This window comes from Pteronotus mesoamericanus, unplaced genomic scaffold (genome assembly GCF_021234165.1).
Source record: "Pteronotus mesoamericanus isolate MK-2021 breed Mesoamerican mustached bat unplaced genomic scaffold, CSHL_Meso_final contig_27, whole genome shotgun sequence".
NCBI classification, from domain to species: Eukaryota; Metazoa; Chordata; class Mammalia; order Chiroptera; family Mormoopidae; genus Pteronotus; species Pteronotus mesoamericanus.
Window position 1 is genome coordinate 21,440,602 of NW_026555115.1, and position 27,714 is coordinate 21,468,315.

Below are 27,714 nucleotides of genomic sequence, written 5' to 3' on the forward strand. Positions count from 1 at the left end.
CCCCCGCGCTTCAGTGCGGGCGTAGGAACCGCCCGACTCGCACGGCCTCCCCGTGGCGCGCCCGTGGGTCCGCCATGCGGGTTGAGGGCACGAAGCAAGGGCGCAAGCCCGGCTAGCTCGCGGTTCCTCTCGGCCCCGGATGTGACTGTTCGGTTGACGCGCCTCGCGCCCTACGCTACACGGGATTGGGCGCTGGTGGGTGAGGTCATCCCAACGCGCCGAGGAGGGAAGCGGGAAGAGCAGGTAGGAGTCTGGCGCCGGTGGGGTCGTGGCTGGCCTAGGTGCCTTGTCCTCTTTTGATTTAGTGGTCCCCTGTGGACATTCCTGTTGGATTTCCGTGTGTCAGCCAGGTCCGTGCTTCAAACTCCACCCTAACATATGCAACTTCTTTCCTTGCTAGCCAATATCTGCCTCCGCCGCCTTCGGCTAGGTTGGATCTTCTTTAGTTACCTTCGGCAGCTCAGGTCGTCTTTCCCTTGTTAGGCCTTCTCGTTTTCCCTGACTACCGGTGCCTACCAGAACGTGTGTCCCAATGTATATTCTGAAACTGGGGTCGCTACCATGTAATTCCCTCCCCGCAGCGTTTGGATAACCTTACTAAGTTCCACATTCTTTTGGTCAAAATACAGCCTTTCCCAGACTTCCCTACTAACTCACCGATTGATTAGTAGGCGGATTAAGACAGTGTGTTTTTAATTAGACATGCCAATGGGAGAATGACGTGGAGAGTGTAATTATAGATGGCTTCTTGGAAGGAAAAGAATGTAAACATTTGGTCCCACTAGGTTTTCTTAGCTAAAAAGTTCCAAAAAAGTTCTGACAGCCTTTAAAGACTATTTAGTAAGAGAAAATAATAACTCATGTGAGCCAGGCACTCTAGTAGGGTCTTCTACTCAGGTTTTTATAGCATTCTCAACTCTAGGAGGTAATTATTATGATAGGCCTCACAGATTCTTTCAATAGTCAACTCCACTATTTTGCCTTTATACAGTAACAAATGTTACCAGAAACTCCCTTACTGTGTATAATCCATTTCTTGTTTGCCAGTAAAAATAAAAGAACAGCAACTGTTTGCTTTCTGTTCTCCCCAGGTTTTTGTTTCTAACACTCTTTGTAACCCAGATTCTTTTCATTCTTGCTAGTGCCAGTGGCACCGCCCTTTAGTCATTTTGGTTACTCTCCAGCTTTCCACATCAAGATCAACTTTGGAAAACCAAAACGTGAAGAAAAGTTGATCTAAACTCATTACAGTGATAGTGACTATGTGGTAGTGTAATCTCAGTGTATGGAGTTTTATTTATTTTTCAGCTTTCAACCATAGGACATCCAACTTTTGTCTGGGAAGGTGCTTAACTTTTAAATCTTCAGAGATGAGAAGAGTTGATGCATCTGAGAAGGGGACAAAGAACTAGGCAGAATAAAAAGCTTTAAAGGCACAGACACTTGAAAAGGACAAGTGGGTATTTGGAGGTATGACTGGAGTAGAGAATTTAGAGTAGAGATCATCGAGTTATTAAAGATGTTGGCCTTTATCCTGTCTTTCACAGTAGAGGTGAGGTAGAGCCTTTTCACACATCTGATCAGATGATTCTGGTGCTAATCTAGTCCAAGACAATGAGGTGACTTTTTGTGGCAAAGTACCTCCCAAGTGGGCCAGGTAGAATTGCAAAATAGGAAAAGATTTTTATCATAATCTCCTTTTTTTTATACAAACATTTCATCTGCTCATCACCCTCCTGACCACGTCCCATCCCTCACTTTCAGGGTCATCCTGACTGTTCAGAATTGCCAGCTGTGCACTCCACCCTTTCTAAAAATGCCCTCAAAATACCCCACCCTTCCCCACCCACACTCCATGATCTCATTAGGTGTTAGAAGGAATCTATTATATAATTAGAGTAATTCATAATAGGATATGATTAATGGTTTTGCTGGACCCTTTAGGTATCTGTATGAGAAGTTTGTTGACTTGATACCTGAATGTGGGGATAGTGGCACTTAACTATTTCTACTTCTGGTGGGCTTTCTGGTCCCAATAAGAGAAAGACAAGAAAAAATGGCTTGACAGCTTACTTCTGAAAGATTTTCATTTAATGCAGATTTAATTACATTTTCCCTACTGTCTTTTTACCATAGCAATCTGATTGTTTAACACTTTTTGATGGTGGTTTTTTTTTATGTGTTTCAAATAGTAACAAATTTTAATTCTGCAGACTAAGTAAGGTGAGTTTGGGGACTTTGGTTGACTCATGGCTCAATGCTCTGCATGATAAATGTTGATTGACTAAAATCAAAAGCCTCGGTGTATGAATTTCTGGGGCTTCCTCAACTCTAATATTCCCTGTATTAGGTCTCTCTCTCTTTTTTAAACTAGCTAGGTAATCAGTACATATTATCCATGTGATATAGAGATAAGAAGTTTAATTTTTTTCCCCCTCTGGTACATAGACATTAAGGTATAAGCTGTCCTAGGTCTTACGAGCTTAGTAGTCTGAGAGTTACTACTGGTTCTGTTATGGAAAAATTTACAGGAACTATGTTGTTGTCTGTAAGAGTCCCTTTAATACAAAATCCATTTATTGAATTACCTGACCTCAAGACTTTGGCATGGAGCATGGCTAAATATTTTTTAAATTGAATTAAACTTTCCCAGAAAAGAATTGTATTAGGAGGAAAACCTGCTAAAACTTTTGTCTCCCAGTCAGCATTTACTTCAGTCACCTGTGGGAAACCCTGACTCATTCTTACCTTAGAGAAAACCTAGAATCCCAGCAGGGATCCAAAAGCTGTATACATACAAAATCCTAAAGCTGTAGAAGGCAGACTTCCAGATTTTAATGTTAATACACCATAGAAAAATTAAAACTCTAACTTAGGAAATAAGTGATCAGTAATCTAAGGATTCATTACAGAATTTTAAACAAAATTATTTGTAATTTAAATGGCCATTTCAATGGCTAATTCATATTTCATATTTTAAGGTAGGGTATTGTCTTTTTTATATGATAAATCAATAGTCACCACAGACAACAGTTCCTAAGCCTAAATAATAGTAATAGCTTTCATTTTTAATTATGCTAAGTGTTCTTTTTTTCTGGTTTATTTGGAACATTTGGCAAGAGACTTTGTTATGGTGGAAGATTATTTAACTAGTATTTCAATACTTGTCAGCAAAATCAAATCACCCAGGGTTCCCTTTCTTTATTGTCTCTGAGTCATTTCCTCTCCAAACCTCTCCATTAAAACTTACTGGCTTCAGTCTCTGTTTAATTAGTTTCATTTGTATACTAACTGAGTGCTCCCCCTGAGATTTTTTAAAATGTATTTTTGTCTTCCCATTTTGTCATCTTTATAAAAATTGCTTTATCTGATTTTGTGCCATTTCTGTTAACTTTGATTACCAACAGATTAGTGATTTTTTTGTAGTCTAGTTAGTGATCTGTGTGTGTGGCTAAAAGTAGGAGTGAACGGCTTTGTGTTGGGAATAGAAAATTTAAGCAGATTGCCAGATTATTTTAAATAATTTTTCAAAACAATATTAGGAAATTTAACTCTGTACCATTGGACAAAATTCAGGTGTCAAACCCAAAGATAGTAGAGCAACTATGGCAGTCTTTCACTAGGTAAATTCTCCCTTGGTTTGTGAAATGAAAACTTAAATTTGTCCAGATTTGTTTGCTTCCTCTTGTCTGACCATTTGACCATTACAGTTGTATAAATTGCCCTGATTTCCTTTTTCACTTTGCCCATAGGCAGTTGAAGCAGGGAAGTATACGGGAATTCCAGTTTATAGACCTGGGCTGCCTAGTGTATCAGGAATCTAAATTTTGTATAAAGTACTACTGTTGTGTAAGTGCGAGAAGGTGATAATGTGATTAAAAATTTGTGAGTACATTTAAAAGCAGTAAAGAATTATTAGTAGCTTTTAGTTGTTTTCTATATTTTCAGCGATATTAACAAGTAAAACTGTTGTCAAGTGGAATTGTTAGAAAAAAGTTTGTTGTTTAAGAATTTGGTATCCCAATGTAAATGTGAGATTGGATCCCTATACAAATCCTAAGGGCCAGAAGACTTTGGGCAAATTATTGAACATTTCCGAAACTTAGTTTTATTACCTGTAAAATGGAATAATACCAACCGGAATGGCTGTTTTTAGAATAAAAGTAAATAGCCTACTGATTTAGTCTCTGATGGTAAGGCTTAAGGATCTGCATTTATTTTTTTTTTTATTTTTAGATTTTATTTATTTATTTTCAGAAAGAGGGGTAGGGAAGGAGAAAGAGAGGGAGAAACATTGATAGGTTGCCTCTCGCGCACCCCTGACTAGGTACCTGGCTTGCAACCCAGGCATGTGCCTTGACTGGAATCGAACCACCAACCTTTTGGTTTGCAGGCCAGAGCTCAACCCACTGAGCCACACCAGCCAGAGCAAGGGTCTGCATTTATAACCAGCTTCCCAGATGATTACTGGTGTAATACAGGTTCTCAAATTCTAGCATGCATCAGAATCATCTGGAGGGCTTATTAAAATGTGTTGCTAAGCCCCAATTCCAGTTTGTGATTCAGTGGGTCTAAAGTGAGGTCTCACCATTTATATTTCCAAAAAGTTCCTAGGTGATGCTCATATTCTAGTCTGGAGGTGATACTGTGGTGACCATTAGTGTAATACATATGATGCTAGTTTGACCAGCCTCATAAAAATGAGAAAAAGAATAATGGTAATATTTGTAGAGCACTCATTATGTACCAGGCACTATTATATGTGCTTTACATATAGTCTCATTTAATTCTCTCTGATCCTGTGAAATAGGTGTTATTATTATCATCCCATTTTATTGAAAGGAAAGTGAGTCACAGAGAGGTTTAGTATTTTGCCCAAAGTCACCTAGCATATAGGCAGTAGAACTATTCAAATCCAAAGACTGTAGCTCCAGAGCTCACTCTCTAAAACATTATTCTGATAAAGATATAACCTGATTGTGCAGCCCTCTCTTAAAGAGTTTTTCCTAATTTAAAATAGATATATTTAGTGTTTATTCTTATGGGAGCCTTTCATCAAAGGCTGTAGAGCCAGGCCTACCTGGGTCTTTGATTGCAAGGGAAGCCCACTTCAGCATGGTCCAGCCTGGTGCACCACAACCCTGTGTTCAACTAGACTTTTGTAGACTTGATCTTCAAATGTCTTTTTTGTTGTTGTTAAGTTTTTTAGATGTCCTTTTAAAAGTATTTAAATGAAATACTATTGCATTTGTCTCCTACCATCAAGTTCTTAAGTAAAACCTGACATTATAGTTTTTTCCTCCCTCTTCACAGAGTCTCTGGGCCATTATGGCTGTCAAGTGGACTGGTGGACATTCTTCTCCTATTCTCTGCCTGAATGCAAGTCCAGAAGGGCTAGTTGTTTCTGGAGCTGAGGGTGGAGATCTCATTGCTTGGGGCCAAGATGGGACTCCACTGGGACACACATGCTTTCACGGGGCCGACGATGTTACCAGTGTCGTCTTCTCTCCCTCTTGCCCCACCAAGCTCTATGCCTCCCATGGAGAAACCATTAGCATACTGGATGTCAGATCCCTCAAAGGTTCCCTGGACCATTTTCATGTGAATGAAGAAGAAATCAATTGCCTTTCATTGAATGAAACTGAAAACCTGCTGGCTTCTGCTGATGACTCTGGGGCAATCAAAATCCTAGACTTGGAAAATAAGAAAGTTAGCAGATCACTGAAGAGACATTCCAATATCTGTTCTTCTGTGGCATTTCGACCTCAGAGGCCTCAGAGCCTGGTGTCATGTGGACTGGATATGCAGGTGATGATTTGCAAAGATTACTTGAGTAATTTCCAAATGGGATTTGCTAAATATACCTTTGAATTTTTTATTCTCTACTTAGCATCTATTTATGAACCACAAGCTTTACTTCTAACACATGTTTCATACTCAGTTTGACAAAGCCTATTAGATTGTATTCACAAAGTACTCATTAACCCTTTATCTTCCTTTCTTTTTGCTTTATTAAGTACCTACCAGAGAATACAAATATTTGCTTCTAAATATTTGTTTAAATAAAGGGGCATGCTGAAGGCAGAGCTCATCACCCACTTTCTACAAATTCTGGCTTGTTTTAAAAAAGTTGGGACTAGGTCTGTTATTTTTACTTTGAAATTCTGGGATGCATTAATTGACATATTGTATATTAGTGATAGGATCAGAGCATTATAATTATGCTGAGTTTTGAAAGGAACATCACAGATTAGCTCAAATTCAGAGGAAGGCCATTAGGAGAGTAGGTGTATGTAGAAACCCCACTATGTGGGGAACTGCAGGTGTGTAAGTTTTGGTTTTCATGAGGGGAAACGTGGAATATGCTTATGCTGGTCTAAATAGAAGTCATTAGGGAAACAGATTTTGGTTTAATAAAAGAAAGTATTCAGCCGTGGCTGGATGGCTTAGTTGGTTAAAGAGTTGTCACAATAAAACAGCATTGTAGGTTTGATCCCCAGTAAGAGCACATATAAGAAGGAGCTGATTAATGCATAAATAAGTAAGTGGAACAATAAATCAACATTTCTTTCTCTCTTTCTCTCCCCTTCTCTTTCTAAAATCAATCAGTAGAAAAACTTTTAATAAAATAAGCTGCCAAACAAAAGAAAAAGCTTTGAAATAGCTTAAACTTTCTCACAGCAGATGTGCTTCCTCTTGAGAGTAAATCTCATATCACTGGAGTGAGAATAATCATGGCTTCTTTTTGGTGAGCACTTAGTACTTGCCAATGCTTTACATATATTAGTTTCCATTCTGATTCCACCCCTGTAGATAGTTACTATTTTTTAGACATGAGGAAACTGGGATTCAAATTTAGTGTTCACACAGCTGCTTGAATTGGGATTCAAACTGCAATCTCTGTGGCTCCAAAGCCTATATTTTTTCTGTGTGATATTTCAAGCAGAATATCATTAAAAATAGAGAAAAGGGTCTTGGTTTGGGAACAGGTGACTTCCAGAAAAAGAACCATTTTATTAAATGACCGATGTTCCCAGCACCCTATTCTAGGCATTTTGTCTTTCTCAACTATATACAGTATCTTTTTTCTGAGACTGATTCTGTTAATAGCATCAGAAGTTTTGTCTTGGCCAATGATCTTTACTATGCCCTTCCCTTCCCTCCTCACCCTTTCAGAATTTAGAAATAAATGAAATTGGTTTTTGTTGTCACTATGACTACCATTCCCCCTCTCTCAGGCTACCGGCATTTAATAGGCAGAATCAGTAGATGTCCTGCAGTGCTTGGACAGTCCCTAAACAATGAAGAATTGTCCTACCAAAAATGTCTATTTAGAATTATTATTTTAGACTTAGAGGACACAATTACCCTGTAACTTCACTTGCAGGTTTTGATCAAGCCCTTTAAGATCTACAATTTTCTACCCTAGTGTTTGGTGATAATGTTCCTGCTTAGTTGTGCAGAAAGACCCACACAATCAGATGGAGAACTGTTCTAAGTAGGCAGATTATACAGTGTCTCTTTGACTAGTCATTCTTTCATCCTTAATGTATATTAGTGTTTTCTTTTAATTTAAAAACTTAATAGTCGATTTATAGTCGATTATGCATTTTCTTCCTGCAAAGAGGCTGTTTTCAGAAAACATTATTTATTCCTTTATTTTTTTAAATAAAATTCACCCTAATGGCTTTTGATGTGTTGGAATAAAATCACCAGTTGTGCCCAAAATTTTTGGAGCATTCTTCAACAGAGAATATGTTTAGTCTTTGTACCTGTGCTGCCTATGCCTCAGTAAGCTTACTACAGTGTAAAATATGTGTATCAAATCAATTTGAAACACACATGATATAAGCCATATTAGTTTTCAATCACTGGTTCATTATTTAGCTATTAGACATGGCAATACATAATTAGGTGTGCAAAAATGACCTGTATTCTTCCAATTAGATAAGAAGTAGACATCCAGAATTTACCATTTTGAGTCCAGTTCTAGGCGAGAAGCTTTAGTGGCAGACAACTGCTAGAGACCAGGATAAGAAATATTTTGTGAAAAGGAGGCCTAGGTAATTGCTTGACTGCTAAAAATTGCTAAAAGTTCACTGTAGATTATCTTCTGCATTGCGTTGTGATATAACAATAGTGACTAAGACAACACAAACATGCTTTTAAAAAATTATTTCCTGCCCTGACTTGTGTGGCTCACATTGCAAACAAACATTGTCAGTTCAATTCCTGATCAGGGTATATACCTGGGTTATGAGCCACGTCCCCCCGTTGGAGGAGTATGAGAGGCAATCCGTCGATGTTTCTCTCCCTCTCTTCCTCCCTTCTCCTCTCTAAAAATAAGTAAATAAAATCTCTAAAAAGAAAGAAAATATTTCTTTATGGTGAAACTATAATTTCTTCCACAATTTACCTTTTAAAACCTGATTATCCAATATTATTATTATTTTTTAATTGATTGATTTTAGAGAGGGAGGAAGGAATAAAGAGAGAAAAACACTGACCAGTTACCTTCTGAACCCGCAACCTTTTCAGTTCATAGAACAACCATCTAACCCACTGAGCCACACATTACTCTAAACTTTAAGAATATCCAGCCTGTGGGAGAGTCCAAGAATGTAGTTATAATAGTGGAAAGGAGTTCTTATCAAGTTAATTTTTAGTTGTATCTCTCAGAGCAAATGCATTTATTTTATATCAAGGCATAAATTGAAATAACTGGCCACACACAGTAGATATGTTCAACACACCTATCATTATTATAGAAATTACTAAAATTAGATCTTTTCATTTAGATAGGCTTAAATAATCAGACATAGCATACTCTCAAGAATCTTTTTTTCCCCTCACCCAAGGATTTGTTCACTGATTTGAGAGAGAAAAACATCGATCACTTGCTTCCCGTATGCGTGGAACCGGCAACCTAGGTATTTGCCCTGACTGGGGATTGAACCTACCATCTGAGGCACAGGACCATGCTCTAACCAACTGACCCGGCTAGAGCACTTCGGGATCTTTTTATATTTTATTTTTTTATTTATTCTTAAAGGTTTTATTTTTAGAGAGAGAGAGAGGAAAAGAGGGAGAGATACATCGATCTGCTGTCTCTTGCACTCCCCCAATTGGGGACCTGGCCAGCAACCCAGGCATATGCCCTGACTGGGAATTGAACATATGACTTTTTGTTTCACAGGCTGGCACTCAATCAACTGAGTCACACCAGCCCAGAGCTATTTTTTTTTTTTTTAAATACTCAGACAGTGTACTCTCCCAAAGAAAGAAGAGAGTAATCATCAGTGGCCAATAGCAGTTGCAAAAGCAACACCAGAAGCTGGCTTCATGCTCAGGAGGAGAACCTGTACCCGCCGCCTCATGGTTTTGGATGCTCTACACATTCAGAGAAACTTCTCTAGTAACAAACTATAGAAACAATCCCTGGAAGTATAATGTTGAGAGTCAGGGATCTTAAGAACAAAATGATTAATTAAGATATTTGAGACTGCTTAGTTTTATATGAAATAGGTATAAATAATATTTATAGTATATGTGAAGGTATAGAGAATAACAATACCTGCGTACCCACCGCTGAAATACAGGATTTGTGTTTGGTTTTTTTTTTTAAGGTTATTTCTTTATTTTTAGAGGAGAAGGGAGGGAGAAAGGGAGAAAAACATCGATGTATAAAAGACATCCATTGGTTGCCTCTCACATGCCCCCAACTGAGGACCCGGCCTGCAACCCAGGCCTGTGCCCTGACAGGGAATCAAACCAGTGACCTTTTGGTTCAGAGGCCAGCACTCAGTCCACTGAGCCACACCAGCCAGGGGCTGAAATATAGGGTTTTTTGGTAAAAATCTTTGGAAATTTGAAATCCTAAATTTCTACAGTATACATGATTTCCCCTCTCCCCAGTACCCACACCTGATAATAAATGGTTCAAAGGTTTCTTCTTGTTTCTGGAGTTTGAGAGATCATTAGTACCAACAAGTAAGGATCAGGATGATAAAGGAGGCCTTTTGTTCCTTGAAAATCAATCTTTTGTGTGGAAAGAAATGTTTTTGCAGGAGGAAAAATTTGTGTGTGTTTATTGTATGGACAAATGTTTGAGCAGGATCACTTTGATATGATTGCATTCACTTCTAAATATTGGCCAGTTGTCCACTCTCTCCCTTTTATGTTTTATATGCCATAACGTCCCAACTCTTGTATTTTTTTCCTTCACTAGCTCTCTTGCTGAGGCTGATACTGCTTGACTAGGTAGTTGAGAAATTGTGAAACACCTTGGAATCTCTGGCAGTTAGGAAGAATTAAGAACTATAAAGAGAATGTCCAGGCAGGAACAGTTTGGAAATTGATTCTTCAATACTTGGAAATGATTCTTGAATTGGTAGAATCTGGGATGGTTATTACATATTTAGGTGATTTAATTAATACAAAAATGTTTATGCTGCCGGAAACACTTTGGGAATAGGTCATGTTTGGATGTCTTAGGAGAACAATAAATATAATACAGGTACTTAAGGGGGATCTGTGAGAAAGAACTTTGGGGGTACTTGCCAATAATTAAGCTAGCAAATTCTGGAGTGTTAATTTTCCTGTGTTGAGGGTTTTTTTAAAATAGAGATTAATTTCCACATCAAGTTTTAGTACTCATTCATTTTTTGTTATATTTTCTGTTATTTCTTCATTTTACTTAAATTATTTTAATTTGTTAGTAGTCTCTTGGCTTCACCCCAAAAATGATGGCTGGCTACTCAATTTAAAAGGATTTTCAGGACTTACCCTAGTAGAAGCGAATAGAAAACCAAATTCTTTAATAGCATTAACCTTGTCAATTCAGGTCTATGCTGTTGCCTATCTAAACAGGTCCTGCTTATCCTTTGTGTCCATTTTAAATTGTGAGTCATAATTCAGGGATGATACTAAATGGTAAAAAAAAAACCAAAACAACAAAAAATGGCATTCTCTCTAGAAGTATTAAGACTATTTTCCTTTTCAAATTGGATACTACAGGAAGAAAATGAATCACTACAGAATAAAATCAATTCACAAAACTTATTTCATTTTAATTAGCACTTCATTTAAATTAATAGATCCAACATCATGGTCAGGAACAACAAAAAAGCCAACTATATCATGATGTCAGATTAATCAACAGACATATTTGGAATTTCTTCTCTTTTCCAGGCATTATACTAGGCATTAGCAAAGATGAATTAAACCTCAAGAAACTGACAAGATAGTAGTATAAGTCAGTTAACAGAATGAGAATTAAGTATGGGAAAGAGAAGCAGGCTGGAATCATTGGGAAAGCCTTCTTGGAGAGACAGGGACTTCAGTTAAGCCCCCAGGGTGGGTAATTTGGGTAATAAGGAGAGGAAGGGTAGGCATTTTTACTTGTAACCAGCATAGACTTAAATTAATAAATTTCATAATCTTCTATTTTACTTGCAGAAACGAGAATAGAATGACCTAAAGAAAACACAACTGCTTAATAATTTGGGTTACATTTTAATGAGTTTGTTAATTGAAAGTTATTCAGGATCTTGTTTTCTAAATTCTACCATACTGTCCTTTGGCATTCTAGTTTTAACACCAGGGTAGCATTTCACTGGCATGTTGTAGTTTTCTCTAAACTCTCTCTTAATGTTGCTGGAAATATATCCTACTAATCACTCTAAGACTACTTTGGTGATTTTATTGGAAGCAGAATAAGCATGGTAGTTGAACAAGATGTGTAGAACTCTGTTTGACTGTGTAACTTCCTTTTATTTAAAGGTGATACTGTGGAACCTTCAGAAAGCTCGGCCACTCTGGATTACAAATTTACAGGAGGATGAAACAGAAGAAATGAAGAGCCCACAATCACCTGGTCAGCTTTTAAACCCTGCTCTAGCTCATTCTGTGTCTGTGGCATCGTGTGGCAATATTTTTAGTTGTGGTGCAGAAGATGGTAAGGTTCGAATCTTTAGGGTAACGGGAGTCAAGTGTGAACAAGAACTGGGATTTAAGGGCCACACTTTGGGGGTATCCCAGGTCTGCTTTCTGCCAGAATCTTACTTGCTGCTTACTGGAGGGAATGATGGGAAGATATTGTTGTGGGATGTAAGCAGTGAAGTTGAGAAAAAACACAGGAGTCCTACAAAACATACCCACAGGAAGAACACTAAAAGAGCAACTTACACCAAGCAGGGTGGAAACAGTAATGCTTCAGTAACAGATGAAGAACAGGGCAAATTTTTACCAAAGCTAAGTATTGAACATGGAGAAAAAGTAAACTGGCTCTTGAGTACAAAAATAAAGGGTTACCAAAGTATATTAGTAGCTGATCAAACTAGTTGTATATCTGTATATCCCTTAAATGAATTTTAAATCCAATAAAAAACATTTGAAAAACTGTGGCAAACTTTTTAAGTTAAAAAAAAAAATGCTGTTTCTTTGTTTAAAGTGTTTGTCATATGTACTATTCCATTGTATAAATTTTAAGACGTTTGAACAAAAGAAGATAATTGGGTAATACTTCTTATAGTAAATGACATTAAATTTTAGGAAAAGGGAACTAACATTCCTTGAGTACTGAACATATACCATTGATTTTACATATATTTCATTTTTTATTCCAAGTCAGTGATTTCTTCCTGTTTTATTGCCATAGGAATTGAGACTCAGAGATGTTAAGTAACTTGAGAACCCAGGAAATTTGCAGGTACAATTACTTGCCTGCAAAGGATCTCAGTTGTCTTGTCAAGCCTCCTGCCTTAGGGAAGTCCACATGCTGATCCAAATGTGGTAACTACAGTAGTTATAACATGAGTTATTTCATATCCTAAGATGCTATGAGGAGCCTTACCAGATTGGAGTAGGAAACCTGTCCTTGTATGTTCTGTGTAGAGCGCAGAAGGCTTTGCTGACAATTTATCTTTTGCTATTTCTAAAGGGAAGATTTAAGGGTCAAATCAGTTTAGGATATTATGCAGCAATCCAGGCTATGATGCTGGTAGGACCAAGAATAAGCTGAAGTCACAAGTAAGTTTAAGATATAAGATAAAAAGGAGATAGAAGAGGTAGAAAATAGACGTCAAGATAGTGTGTCAATATTGTTTCTTTTCATTATCATCTGAATTGCTGTCTTTCTTACATGTTCTTGCAGCTTCTGGTTGTACATCCTACTCTTACATTCCAAGTTTTGAAGAGAGAATCTGATTATCCTTGTTTGAGGATAACTCTTTTTGATAAGTTCAATTTTAGGCAGAACACTTGTTGCAAGTGACAGAAACCAAATTTGAATTTGCTTTAGAGGATAAAAAGGAATTTATTGATTCACACAACTGAGAAGTCCAATGATAGTTGGCATGTACTGCTGGGGTAGCTAAGCTGATAGGATATAAGTCTATTCTCATAGTAATTTTGAGCCTAGAAACAGTCATGCCTAAAACAAGTGTATTCCTGGAGCCTCTTTTTTTTTTTTTTTTTTCTATTTTAGCTTAAGCTGTTTGAGCTAGATTTTTTAAACTTCCAACTAAAAGAATCCTAACCAATTAAGTCGGCAATCAGTAAATATTGTTTAGTGATTTCACTTGGAATTTAAGGAAAGGGGGGGAGTACCATCTTGGCCCTAAAAAAATTATTGACAAAGGACCCTATCCTGAGCACTACAGAAACAAGATTCTAATCCCAGCACAGGGGAAGGTTTTTGGCCATGTTGGGCCTTAGTTTCCTTACTTGAAAATGAGGGGGTTAAATGAAGATATCCCATAAGGGAATATGCCACTGTATTATGGAATGAAAACATCTTCATAATATTGTTCTTGGCCAATAGTTAAAATACTTATTAAAATGTCAGGAAAGACTAATTATCATTGGTCAATCTCTGGAGGCTTTAGAGGGATCTTCTGAAAAATTACCCAAGTACAGCATCATTTTACCTATTGAGCATGAATAATTTTGTGTGAGCAAGGTAAGCATATTTAAGCCAGATTGAAACAGTCTTAAACATCTTTTGGTTGCTGATAACACATACCCTCTCAGACTACCTAAGCAAAAAGGAAAATTCACTATCAGGACATAGGTGGGGGAGCAGAATTCTCTCTTTCTTTTTTTTAAATCTTCACACAAGTATATGTTTATTGATTTTAGAGAGAGGAAGGGAGAGAAACATCGATTGTCTGCTTCTTTGTACATAATGGCTTTCACTTGGTAGAAGATGCCTTTCAGCAACCCATTTCACTTTCAGAAACCAAGTGATTTATGTCTGTGTTCCAGGTCTCCTAAGAGAATTTGATTGGTCCAACTTAGTCAAGTGCCTGTCTGATCCAATCAGGTCTCTTTGGGAACGGGGGAGGGCTGTTGCTTATTATTGACATTGTCAAAGGGACCTACCCCAATTGGTGGGGGGATAGTTCTCAGAGAAGGGGAGCATGGACTGAACCAATAATCCTAAAAGATCTACAACCATTGATATTTTGGTAAATGTACAGTGAAAATTATATGCAAAATTAAGCATTCTTAGGTCAGCTGTTTTGCTGCAGTTTTACTCAATTTGCAAGCAGCAGAGACATGCCCAACTTATTTTAGTTAATGAGAGTTCGAGAAAACAAAGAAGTAAGGAAGTAAGCAAAAGAAAGCACCACAGCTTAGGCTTATAGAGAAATGGGATAGTATTCTGAATATAGCTTAACTCTAGTAGTCTGCCAACCATTCAGACAACAAATAAGAACTTAAGTGGTGACCCATCTAAAGTGGGCTTCTGATGTCCCCCATCTGTTTTGTAGGCTGAAAATGTCCTTTGAAGACAGCAGGTCCTAATCCCTGGAACCTGTAAATGTTACTTTAGTTGATAAAAGGGTCTTTGCAAATATAAAGTTATAAATCATAAAGGATTATGTTAAAAGAACATAGTCATAGTAATTATATTTGCCTTTTTTTTATTAGAATGTAAGATGTTTGAGGGCAAGCTTTTTGCCCTATTCCGTTGCAAAGATTATGATCTCGCCTGTCCTGGACCCCCCGCCCCCCAACTCACACAAACAGTACTCATTAAATATTAAATGAATCAAGGGAGATCCAGAAGGTGCCAATGTTAAAATTAGATGTGGATAGGAAAAATAGAAAAAAGTAATAAAAGTCAACTTGAAGGAAGCTGGTGGCAGGGTTGCCTGCTAAACAGACTGAACCTGTTGCACAAAATTTTTAACACCAGAAGTTAAACTTAGGTCTCCCAACCAGTGTTCAATTTACATGCCCCCAGACATGCTCATTTCACATTTAATGTTCCCTCCAAATTATAATCATTTTGTGTTCAGCATGGACAGTCTGGAGACTGAAGCAGTGCCGCCCAGTTGTTTCTCACTGCCAAGGGCAAAAATACCTTCAAGATTAATCAAACATACTCTGGCAGAATTGTATGCAATCCTGGTACCTTAACCTATGAACAGCTCTCCCTTGACCTCAGTTTTCCTATTTATAAGCAGAGAATTAGAGAAAAACAGTAATATGTGGCACATGTGATTTATATGTATGTATGTGTATTTTGTTGTCTGAACTATTTGAAAGTGAAATACCATGACACTTGATCTCAAAATACATCAACATGCTTCTCCTAAAAAAGGTACTTTCCAGTATAACCATAATACTGATAATCATATCTAAGAAACTTAGCAATAATTCACATTCTTGCCCTTGACCAGCCAACTGCAACTTAGTATCCTTACTGCACTAATCTGGTGGTAGAAGCCAGAACTGCAGAAGACAGGCCTTTCAGCCATGAGCAAAGCTTACGGAGGTAAAAGTCTGGGGCCAAGCAGGACCTTGTAGCTCAGTCTGAAAGGTGAACAGGGGTGGATCTCCTTTGTAGCCAACAGTCTTCCTGTGGGGTATTCCAAGAGGGGAAGATTGCCCCTTCCATCAGGTTAAGGTTAATTTTAAAGTAAGCTGCCAGGCCAGAGGGACACTAGAATAAACAAGGTACCCTGCTATTACCACCACCACATGGGCCATATTCCAACCAGTGAAGCAGAATTTAATCTAGGCCCAGGAAAGGATGTGGGAGAAATTCAGAACATCTCAACATCTGGGGAGCCTCTGCTATACCCTGGAACTCGTGGTGGAAGAAAGGGTTGGGCTGAGATTTAATAGAGCCTCCATCAGCTCCTCTTCTCTGTAGCCATAAAAAATGCTCGAGAGAAGTGACAAAGCTCACTTGGACATGATTTTCCTGTAATCATTCTAGCCAATGAATGAAGAAACATCCAGAAGATGCAGTGATCGAGTAAAAACAAATTCTATTAACTTACAGATGTTGACACAACAGATAACAAGGAAGTAGTGAACTAAAAATTGAGCACTAAATAAATGTTGAGCACATTTTTGTTTACTTAGCTGCTGTGTTTATACTTAGAATTTCTACAAAGTAACCCATCAAATGTGATTTATTATGAATGAAATATAGTGAAAGAATGTGTTGATAAGAATTTTATGTCCTGAGTTCACAGATTCAACAAAATCATCTACTTTTCAAACCTGAATTTACTCATAACAATTTGTTACACTCTCAGGAGTTTAATTATTGAATTCATTAAGTATTATAGCTGGGATAAACAAGATTGTTCATTGTGTTACAGGCCAATGTGTGGTTATATGTCAATTTTTTTCATAATGATTTTTAATATTAAGAGCCCTGCTGGGCAACTCAGTTGCTTAGAACATCATCCCCATATGCCAACATTGCAGGTTCAATCTCCCACCAAGTCACGCACAAAAAGCACCCAATGAATGCATAAATAAGTGGAACAACAAATCAATGTTTCTCTCTCCCCCTTCTCTCTAAAATCAATATATATATTTTTAACTTACTAAGATATAAAAGACAACTAAGAAACTTGGATCTAATCATTGAATTCAGTAAAGTTTCAGAATATAAAATCAATACACACGTCAGTTGCTTTCTTATATACTAACAGTGAAACATCTGAAAAAGAAAGAAACCTATTCCAGTCACACTAGAGTCAAAAGTGATAAAAATACCTAGAATAAATTTAACCAATAAAGTGAAAGATCTGTGAAATGAAAACTATAAGACTTTGCTGAAAGAAACAACAACAAAATAGAAGGGCATCCCATGTTCATGGATTGGAAGAGTTAATAGTGTTAAAATATTTGTGCTGTTCAAAGCTATTTAGATTCAACACAATCCCTACCAAATTTCCAATGGCACTTTTTACAGGAAAAGAAAAAGCAATCCTAAAATATTTACAAAACAACCTGCATTGCCAAAGTAATACTAAGAAAGGAGAACAAAGCCAGAGGTAACAACACTTCCAAATTTCAAGTGACTACAAAACTATCATAATTAAAACAGTATGATACTAAAAAAAAATATGTTACTGGCATAAAAATAGACACATAAGCCAATGGAACAAAATAGAAAGCTCAGAAATGTGTATATATATTCAACTAATATTTGATAAGGGAACTAGGAACATCTAGTTGGGAAAGGATAGTCTCCTAAATGATTTTGGAAAAACTGTGTAACTACATGCAAAAACATAAAATTGGACCCCTATCTTACACCACTCAAAAAAATTAACTTGGATTAAAGACAAACATAAGACCTGAAACCATAAAACTGATAAGGAAGAAGGTCCTCAACGTGACTTGGAAATGATATTTTGAATATAACACAGAGCACAAATGACAAAAAACAAACAAAAAAACAAGTGGGACTACATCCAACTTAAAAGCTCCTGCACAGCAAAAGATACCATTTTTAACAACAAAAAGGCCATCTACAGAATGGGAGAAAATTTTTGCAAACCATGTACTGGATAAAGGTTAATATCCAAAATTTGTAAAGAACTCATACAATTCAACAGCAAAAAAACAAATCTTATTTTTAAAATATACTTTTTTCCAAAGAATACATCCAAATGGCCAACAGGTACATAAAAAGGCACTAAGCATCATTAATCATGAGGGAAGTTCAAATCAAAACCAAGGTGAATTATCACTTCACACCTGTAAGAATGACTTCCATCAAGAATGCAGAGATAAGTGTTGGTAGGCATGTGGAAAAAAGGGAACATTTGTGCATTCTTGGTGAGATTTTAAAGTGGTTCAGCCACTGCAAAGAACAGTATAGAGGCTCCTCAAAAAGTCAAACAAAATTTAATTTTATTAGTTGTAAGTTGGGCTGTATTTAATTACTTAGGTTTGATTTATACTTGCATAAGAATCCTAAGAAGTTTATACCTAATATTGGGTTTGGACATATTAAAACAACATTATACTAAAATAATAATAAATCCTGAAAGTCTTAAATTTTTTTATTTTAAAAATACACAGCATTGTTACAACTAAGATATAGAACAATCATCACTCAGAACTGTCAGAAATCGAGTTGAAAGGAAGTCTGACAACTACAGAATTAAAGAAACCACATCCATCCAGACTGGTAGGAGGGGCAAAGATGCAGAAAGGGCTGGTCCCACACCCATGTGTGGTGGATAAAAATTCAAGAGGGATACCGTGGGAGCAAGGAGTCTCAGCCCCAGTCCAGGGTTCCTGTGGCAGGAAGATAAGTCCCCACAACTTCTGGCTGCAAAAAACAGTGGAGATTGAGTCAGTACAAGTAACTTCTGGAACCCCAACCAGTTTCTGTTAACACACACACAAACTTACCTACTCAGACTCACTCAGCCTCTGAGTTCCAGTACCAGGGAGGCAGCTTGAAAGGCAACAGTGGCATACAAGGAAGAACTGAAGTGTCTGGCATCAAGGTGAGCAGAGGATTTTCTAAACTCCCTCTCCAGAGCCAGCAAGCTGGTACCATATTTGAGACTCCATCAATCTCGTTAACACTGTTTGACCTGCCTTGGAGAATCCTCAGAGACTCTGCCCAACCCAACTTACGGGTCCAAACCAAACTGCTTTTCCATATAAATAACTGGTCCTTTCTCATGCTTCACAACTTCCTAAATCCTGTCAAACAAGCAACAGCTGGCCTCAGTGAGCCCCATGCCCATCACTAGCAGTAGCCAGCCTAGATTCACTGCTTGGCTTCACCTGGGAATCTCTGAGCCCAGCACAAGTAGCAGCTACCTTAGATTGCTTTATAACTCAGGAAGGGTGGCCCGGGCAAAATACAGGTGGGGGCTGACCTTGACCTGCATCACCTGGGAAACCCCAGGGCAAGTACATCCAGTGGACAGTTAAAGACCACATTGGAGCACCATCATCCTGCCCCTGCATAGCTGATCCTACACAGAGGGCAAAGGTTGGTAGTAAGTGGTCACACCTAATCCTTGCAGCTCACTGGCCTGGGTAAATCCCTCTCATTGACCTGCCAAACAGCAATGAAGTCTCAACTACAAGAGGAGGGTGTACTCAGCCCACACAAAGGGCATACCTCGAGTACGTAGCTTGGGTTATAGGGGAGGCTGTGCCACAGGACACCATAGGTCACGTACTACATCAGGTCACACTACCGAGACACAGAATCAAAGCAGCTCTGCCAATACATGGAAATAAACACAGGGAGGCTGCCAAAAGGAGGAGAAAAGGAAACATGGCCCAAATGAAAGAACAGATCAAAACTCCAGAAGAAATCTAAATGAGCTAAATGGAGATAAGCAATCTATCAAGATGCAGAGTTCAAAACACTGGTTATAAGGATGCTCAAGGAACTCAGTGAAGACCTCAGCAGCATAAAAAAGATCCAGTCAGAAACAAAGAATGCACTAACTGAAACAAAGAACAATTTACAGGGAAACAACACTATAGTGGATGAAGCTGAGAATCAAATCAATGATCTGGAACATAAGGAAGCAAAAAACAACAAACCAGAACAAGAAGAAAAAAGAATAAAAAAAAATGAGGATAGTATAAACAGCCTCTAGAACAACTTCAAGAGGTCCAACATTCACATCATAGGGTGCCAGAAGAAGAGAAAGCAAGAAAATGGAACTCTATCTGTAAAAAAACAGTGAAAGAAAACTTTCCTAATTTGGTGAAGGAAATAGACATGCAAGTCCAGGAAGCACAGAGAGTACCAAACAAGATGGATATAAAGAGGCCCACTCCAAGACACATCATAATTAAAAGGCCAAAGGTTAAAGAGAAAGAGAATCTTATAAGGAGCATGAGAAGTTTGTTACCTATAGGGGAGTTCCCATAAGACTATCAACTGATTACTCAAAAGAAACTTTGCAGGCTAGAAGAGATTGGCAAATATTCAAAGTCATGAAATGCCAAGACCTACAGGCAAGATTGCTCTACCCAGCAAAGCTATCATTTAGAATCGAAGGGCAGATAATGAGCTTCCAAGACAAGAAAAAACTAAAGGAGTTCATCATCACCAAACCATTATTATATAAAATATTAAAGGGAGTTATTTAATTTCTTTAAAAGATTTTATTTATTTATTTGTAAAGAGAGTGGAATGGAGGGAAAGAGAGGGAGGGAAACATCAATGTGTGGTTTTCTCTTGCGTACCCCCTACTGGGGGCCCGGCGCCACAACCCAGGCATGTGCCCTGACTGGGAAGTGAACCAGCAAACCTTTGGTTTGCAGGCCATTGTTCAATCCATTGAGCCACACCAGCCAGGGCGAAAGGGAATTATTTAAGAAAAAGAAGATCAAAACTATGAACAATAAAATGGCAAAAAAAAAAAATAAATCTATCAACAATTGAATGCAAATAAACAAACTAAGCAAACAAGGAGAACAGAGACAGAATCATGGACACAAAGTTTGTTTTGATGGTTTCCAGGCTGAAGGGGGGTATGAGGGAAGAGGTGAACAGGTGAGGGGTACAAATAGGTCATTAAAAATAACCATAGGGATGTAAAGTACAGTATAGGAAATGGAATAGCCAAACAACTTATACACATGACCCACGGACATGAACAATGGTGAGAGGACTGCCTGAGGGAGTGGAGCGGGCTGGGTGGAGGGAGCAAAGGGGAAAAATCAGGACAACTGTAATAGCGCAATCAAGGAAATATAAAATATATATACACAGGGTCTGGCAGAAGTAACACCTGCTTGAGTGTGGTTGGTAGGGCACATGAATGTCTCATATGAGATGGGCAGCAATTTGAATATTTCACTTAAAATGTCATATGATGTGCTCGAGTGTGATATTGTTATGTTAGAGAATTACATGTGTATGATTTTGTAATGAAAAAGGGTGTTATTTGTGCCAGACCATATTTATGTGTCACTGAAGCCTGAGTGCATGGGCTTGAAGGTTGTGTCCCAAAAATCCTCTTGCATGACCTTTAGCATCTCCTGGTAAGACTAGAACTAGGTCAGTTATGTTGCTGGGAAATGTAAAAAATAGCAAGATTGAAACCCACAGTTTGCTCTGAAAGAGGGTATTCTGGAGGAACACAGAAGATTTTTCATTATAAATTCTAGGGTAGCAAAGTAGGGAAAGTTGTCACATTATCATTAGGCAGTATAGGAGTCAAGAATGAAGTCCAGCTTTCTGCTTTCAGTGATTTTGTTGATCCTGATGCCATCCTGGTAGAGAGCACAAGCAGGTGAGCAGGTTTGACTACTTATCTGCCCTGACTAGCCATTCTGGTGTCATTACCACCAGTTTTCCAAAGTGGCACATAGCTGCTGTGTGGACTCTGTGGTTGCACGTAACAGAATCCCACTGGAGAGGCAGGGATGATTTTGGGTCTGTTATTGGAGCAGCCAGAGGGGCTAATAGGGAGACACTTCTCTTTCTTTCTGTTTTTCTTAAACCTCTTACTCTTTGACTTGCTCCTCTTTAAATAATACACTCTAATTTTCTACTTTATGTTACTGCTCTTCATGAAGCATTACATTTTTAGTTCTTAGAATTTTCAATATTTCCCCTTTGTGTATTCTGTAGAGGTTCAATTCCCCCCAGAGACACAATCCCCCAGCTTCCCTGGGTTGTCAGAATTTATTTTATTTATTTATTTTTAGAGAGATAGGAAGGGAGGGAAAAAGAGGGAGAGAAACATTCATGTGTGAGAGATACATCAGCTGGGTTGCCTCTTCCACACCCCCAAATGGGGACCTGGCCAGCAACCAAGTATGTGCCCTGACTGGGAAATGAACCAACAACCTTTCAGTTCGCCGACTGGCGTTCAATACAGTGAGCCACACCAGCCAGGATGGCTGTCAGAATTTTGATGGCTTCAAATTAGTCAGTTAACTTGATTAGCCACTATCTGTACTTTTTCTATTTTTTTTTTCTTTTCTAGGTGAGTTGGGTAGTTGGACAGCTCCTTATCAATTATTGTCTTTCTTTCATGTTGATAAGGAATTCCTCATGGCTGTAAAATCGAAATTTAAAATTATTTTTTGGTCTAAGTAAATCATTTTAAGAAAAATCTATTTTGAATTTTCAAAAGTTTTTTAAAATTTTCCCTAAAACGTTATTTTTTGGGTCATATAACCCTTGTTTATATTTCTGAATTGTTATTAAGCTCTACTATCCTACCATATACTTTCATTGTTTATCACATATCCATCATTGGATATGGCTATTTTTTCAAAGGATGTTTTTTCCTTCAAAGATTGTGTCTTCTGAAATCAAGATGTCTTCATAATCCTGGCTGCAAATCAAATTCACCAGTGAAAATTTTAAAAATATCTAGATGCCTGGGTCATAATCCCTCAAAAACCTGAATCAGTATGGATTATAGAGGTTTAATATGTTGCAGATCAACTCTCCCTTCAAAAATACTAAAAGTTTTGGATTATATATTTTTTAAATGGACTTCCAGTCAAGATAGATAAATCCAGTACTCCAGTCCTCCCACAATCACATCAAAATTACAACTAAACTACAGAACAACCATCATTCAGAACACCTGAAATCTGCCTGAATGAAAGTCTCACAACTAGGGATTTAAAGAAGCCACACCAAGACTGGTAGGAGGAGGGGTGGAGACATGGAATTGGCTGGTCCCACATCCACATGTGGTAGATGGAAATCAGGAGGGATATCTGGCTGCGGAGGTTCCCTCTGAGGAGCAAGGGGTCCCAGTCTCACACCAGGCCCCCCAGCCCAGGGTTCCAGCGCCAGAGAGATAAGTTCCCATAACTTCTGGCTGCAAAACCAAGCACGGTTGAGGCTGAGGGAGACAGAGGGCTCTGAGGGAGACGGAGCAGCTTGAAAGGCACCAGGGTCATATGGAGAGGAACTGACTTGTCTTGCATCAGAAGAGCCGCAGGGGCTGGGGGTGCAGCTTTCCGCCAGAAAAAAAGTGCTGGCTGAGGCCATTGTTCCTTTTTTTAAAAAATTTAATTTTAATTTATTTTTAAATACATTTGTCTCTGCCTCCCCACCACCTCTTTTCCTTGCCCCTCCCTCCTTCCCTCCCTCAGCTCTTCCCTTTTGGTTTTGTCCATGAGTCCTTGCTACATGTTCCTTGACTTTCCCCTTCCCTTCCTTCCCCCCACCGCCTTCCCTCTTGTCTCTGTTGATTTCATTGTTCCTTTTTTGAGATAACTCCCAACACACACATACAGCCAGCAGGCAGGCGCCACATCTGAGTCTCCATCTACCAGGCTCACACTGTGGCCCTCCCTAGTGATTTCCTGAGACCCTGCCCCACCAAACTTGCCAGCCCACTCAAGCTATTTCCAGACCCTTAAGAGGTATTCATCTTTCTCCATGGTGGCAAATGACATTTCAGATAGTGGCTGCTCCATCAATACACAGTATAAACAAGAACTAAAACTGTGTTATTTTAAGTTGAAAAAAAGTGACAAAACCAAATGCTAATAAGAGAGAACTAGATCTGTCATCTATTGTTGGTGGGAATGTAAAATGGTGCTGCCACTCTGAAGAAGAGTTGAGCAATTTACAAAACTAAACTTCCTTTGGTAAACTAAATATACCATTGCCATATGACCCAGCAATTGCACTCTGGGGCATTTATCCCAGAAAAAAACATATGTTCACATGAAAACCTGTACATGGATATTTATAGCAGCTTTATTTGTGATAGCTCCCAACTGAAAAGAGCCCAGATTCCTTAAACAGATTAATGGTTTAAAAAAAACTGTGATATATTCATACAGATATTCAGAATAAAAAGGAACAAACTATATAAACATCCAGGTTTTCAAATGTATTGTCATGAATTTGTTTATAATATCCTCTTAGCTTTTTAATACCTGTTTACATATATAGTGATGTCCCCTTCTTCAATCCTGTTACTGCTTATCTGGCTTCTCTTTTTTAGTAGTCTTATCAGTAGTATTTTGATATTAATAGCCTTTTCAACGAACCAGTGTTTGCTTTTGATAATTCTATGATCTGTTTTCTTTTTCTCAGTTCTACTATCTATAGGTTTAATATGCTCTTCTGCTAACATCTTAAGATGAACACTTAGCTCACTTATTTTTCAGCCTTTTCTGCATATATGCATTTATATTAACTGTCCAGAATAGACAAATCTACAGAAACAGACAAAACTAATGTATAATGAGACACAGTGGTTATCTTTTTGGAAGATAAGGAGAGCAATAAATGGGAGAAGTCACAAGGGTCATTCCAATTCTGGTAAGTTGACAATACTCTATTTCTTGATTTTGGTTAGGATTAATGAGTGAATTCACTTTATAATAAGTCATTAAAAGGGAAAGCATCTTTTTCTCTCTACATGCAATACTTCTGGCACCAGATGTGTGGGTTTTTTCACATCAAGCAGTTCTCTAGTTCTCAACAGACACTGGCTGGGTGTCCTACAATTTAACTCAATTTTAAAACTGTCTGGGGCTAGCTTGGACCCTACAGGTTAAGGGGTCTGTCCCACAAGACTGTTCCCTCTTCAGATGCCAATCAAAATTTCCAAGTTGTCACCTATACTTCCGACTAACCAGCTGTAAATCAGGTGTTCCCATGACCCTCTCCTCAAGTTTGATAATTTGCTAGAATTGCTCACAGAACCCAAGGAAACAGTTTATTTACTATTACTGATTTATTACAAAGGATATATTAAAGAATATAATAACTAGATGAAGAGATGCACAGAGAGCGGTCTGGAAGGGTCCCAAGCATAGGAGAATGTCCCTGTGGAGTTCTGGGTATACCACACTCTCAAGATGTGGATGTGTTCTTGTTCACCAACTTTAAAGTTCTCCAAACTCTGGTATGGGTTTTTATGGAGATTTAATTACAGTAGGCATGGTTGATTAAGTCTTTGATCATTGGTGATTGAATTCCAGCCCTCACTGCCTTCCTTCCCAGAGATTGAGGGATAGAACTGAAAATTATAACTTCTAATCATGAGATTGCCTTTCCTGACAACCAGCCCCACATCCTTAGGGGCCAGTAAAAATTACCTCATTAACATAAACTTGTGTATGGGTTGAAAGGGGCTGGTTATGAATAACAAAGGATACTCCTTTCACTTTTATACCTTCAGAGTTATTTTTAACTGGAGAATTAAAACCAAATATTATAGTCAAAGACAACCCTTTCACCAGTTTCTGGATCTGCGGCAGGGGGGGCGGGCAAGAAAAACCCCACAAATATAACAAAAGATGTTCCTGTTGTTCTTATCGCCTAGAAAGTTACAAGTGTTTTAGAAGCTCTGTGCCAAGAGCCAGGGCAAAGACCAACTATATATTTCTTATATCATGACCTCACCATCACTGAGTTTGTGAATACTTCAATTTTTGAAAACCTTTAATAATTAAAAAAATATTCCAGTAGATTTGAAGTAGGTAAACCATATGTAAGGAATTGTTTTCACCAGTTCCTTAATTGGAGCTTCCATAAGAACAGCTGTCTGTGAATATGCCTATATATGTATAATAAATTTAAAAGTAACAAACACATTTTGGGGTTAATAGTTTTGATCTAGCTGGTAGGATCTGCTAAGGTTCTTTGAGATTAATGCTTGAACAAGAAATGTCACACAGGCAGTAGAGTACATGTAGCCTTAATTTGATTTACACTAGAAGCAGGGCCTGAGCGGAAATATTCTGTGAGGTGATTCTGTTGATGGCAAATGGCATCAGATGTTAGACCTCAGTCCTTGAGTTTGGCTAAGGAAAGAATTTAGAGCCAAGGAACTCAAAGACAAGTAGAAGATTGTTTAGAAAGTCACAGAGGTAGATGAAGTGAGCTGTGGAAGAAGTGAGCCATCTGAGCTACATGGACTCATGAAGAAAGTTACAGAGGCCAAAGAACCTTAGGAGAAAGAAAGACAAAATGGAATTGGGGAAAGGAGAGGGGGAAAGGTGTGGATTGCTCAAGAGAGAGTGCGCATGCAGTGGGTCATTTGTCTTAAAGACAGGGATTTCTTTTCTTTCTTTTTTTTTTAATCACAAATAGGTCTTTTTATTTGTCACCATTAAATGTCTGAATTTTAAACAGAATCTTGGACCAGGGGCTCATATCCCTCAGCTTATTCAACTTCAGCACCTGTCTTGTTCACAATAGCTTTTCCAGAACTTCTACCTTCACTATGAAGCTCCATGAATTTTACCAATTCAAATGGGCTTCTTCAGAATTTTAATTTGTCTAACAAAAATATCATGAAGCAAATAAATAGATTGGCAAGTCTTCTCTTTCTTTCTTTTTTTTTAAAGATTTTGTGCTCTGGCTGGTGTGGCTCAGTGGATTGAGCACCAGCCTGTGAACCACAAGGTCTCTGGTTTGATTCCCAGTGCAGGACATATGCCTGGGTTGCAGGCCAGGTCCCTGGTAGGGGACATATGAGATGCAACCACACGATGATGTTTCTCTCCCTCTCTCCCTCCCTTCCCCTCTCTAAAAAATAAATAAATAAATAAAATGACAACAGCCAGCCCAATAATAGCTCTCCAGTGTGAATGAATAAAATTTTTTTTAAAAATTAGAACAAAGATTTTATTTATTTATTTTTTAGAGAGGGGGAAGGGAGAAGAAAGAGAGGGAGAAAAACATACGTGTGTGAGAAATACATTGATCAGTTGCTTTTTGCACACCCTCAGCTGAGGACCTGGCCTGCAACCCATGCATGCACCCTGACTGGGAATCGAACTGGTGACCCCTCAGTTCTCAGGCTGGTGATCAATCCACATCAGCCAGGGCACCAAACCTATTCTATGTCTTTTCCAATTCTATCTGGAATCAATTTGTTGACCACTTCTTTCAAGTCATTTTTCTGCACCTCTCAGGTCATTATACTATCATCTTCTTCCAGAGTTGGTGGACCTGTTGATGCTGAGCATAAGAGGTCTTCCAGATCTGATTGTTGTGTTTTTTAGTAACACCAACATAGAATATATGAAACAAATATCCATTGGAAGTCTTGACAGCAACATGAGCTTCCTCACAGTCTGCAATTTTTTGACCATGGAGCACATTTTGTCATGGGTAAGATCCATGCCATGGAAATTAGTCAGGCAGTTTTTGCCCTGAACATCCTCAGTAATTAGCTTGGATTTCCTAAATGCAACTTCATCATTCTGCAGATCATCTAGGCTCACTTCAAAAACATGACCCTTCAGACCATCAGATGCTATTCTGGTTCCTTGAATTCCCACCACTAGTGTTTTTCCAATATTTCTTATGTTGAACATAGTTGGGGCTTTCATATCATACCAATTTTCATTAGAAAATGGATCAGCCACTTTCTTCTTGGCTCCCTTTTTGCTGTCTTGTAAAGTGCTTGCTCCTGCCCACCGCCATGGTGCTGCTTAGAGTGCCAAAAGGACGAAAGTGTAAAGGCA

General features: G+C 38.3%; 1 protein-coding gene and 2 pseudogenes across 1 annotated transcript; 1 reads left to right on the forward strand and 2 right to left on the reverse strand.

Moving 5' to 3' along the window:
* The first annotated feature begins 215 nt into the window (after positions 1-215).
* WDR53 (WD repeat domain 53) lies at positions 216-12,399 on the forward strand. Its single transcript, XM_054574956.1, has 3 exons — positions 216-243; positions 5,314-5,808; positions 11,782-12,399. The coding sequence occupies exons 2-3, from the start codon at positions 5,329-5,331 to the stop codon at positions 12,373-12,375; spliced, it is 1,074 nt and encodes a 357-aa protein (XP_054430931.1). The 5' UTR covers positions 216-243; positions 5,314-5,328; the 3' UTR covers positions 12,376-12,399.
* On the reverse strand, positions 9,255-9,454 carry LOC129071863 (uncharacterized; annotated as a pseudogene).
* A 13,967-nt stretch (positions 12,400-26,366) lies between the features above and the next one.
* On the reverse strand, positions 26,367-27,673 carry LOC129071797 (40S ribosomal protein S3a-like; annotated as a pseudogene).
* Positions 27,674-27,714: the final 41 nt, after the last annotated feature.

Coding starts and splice junctions, on each gene's coding strand:
- WDR53 (XM_054574956.1), top strand. CDS start 5,329: ATGGCTGTCAAGTGGACTGGTGGACATTCTTCTCCTATTCTCTGCCTG. Junction 5,809..11,781: donor CATGTGGACTGGATATGCAG/GTGATGATTTGC, acceptor TTTTATTTAAAG/GTGATACTGTGGAACCTTCA.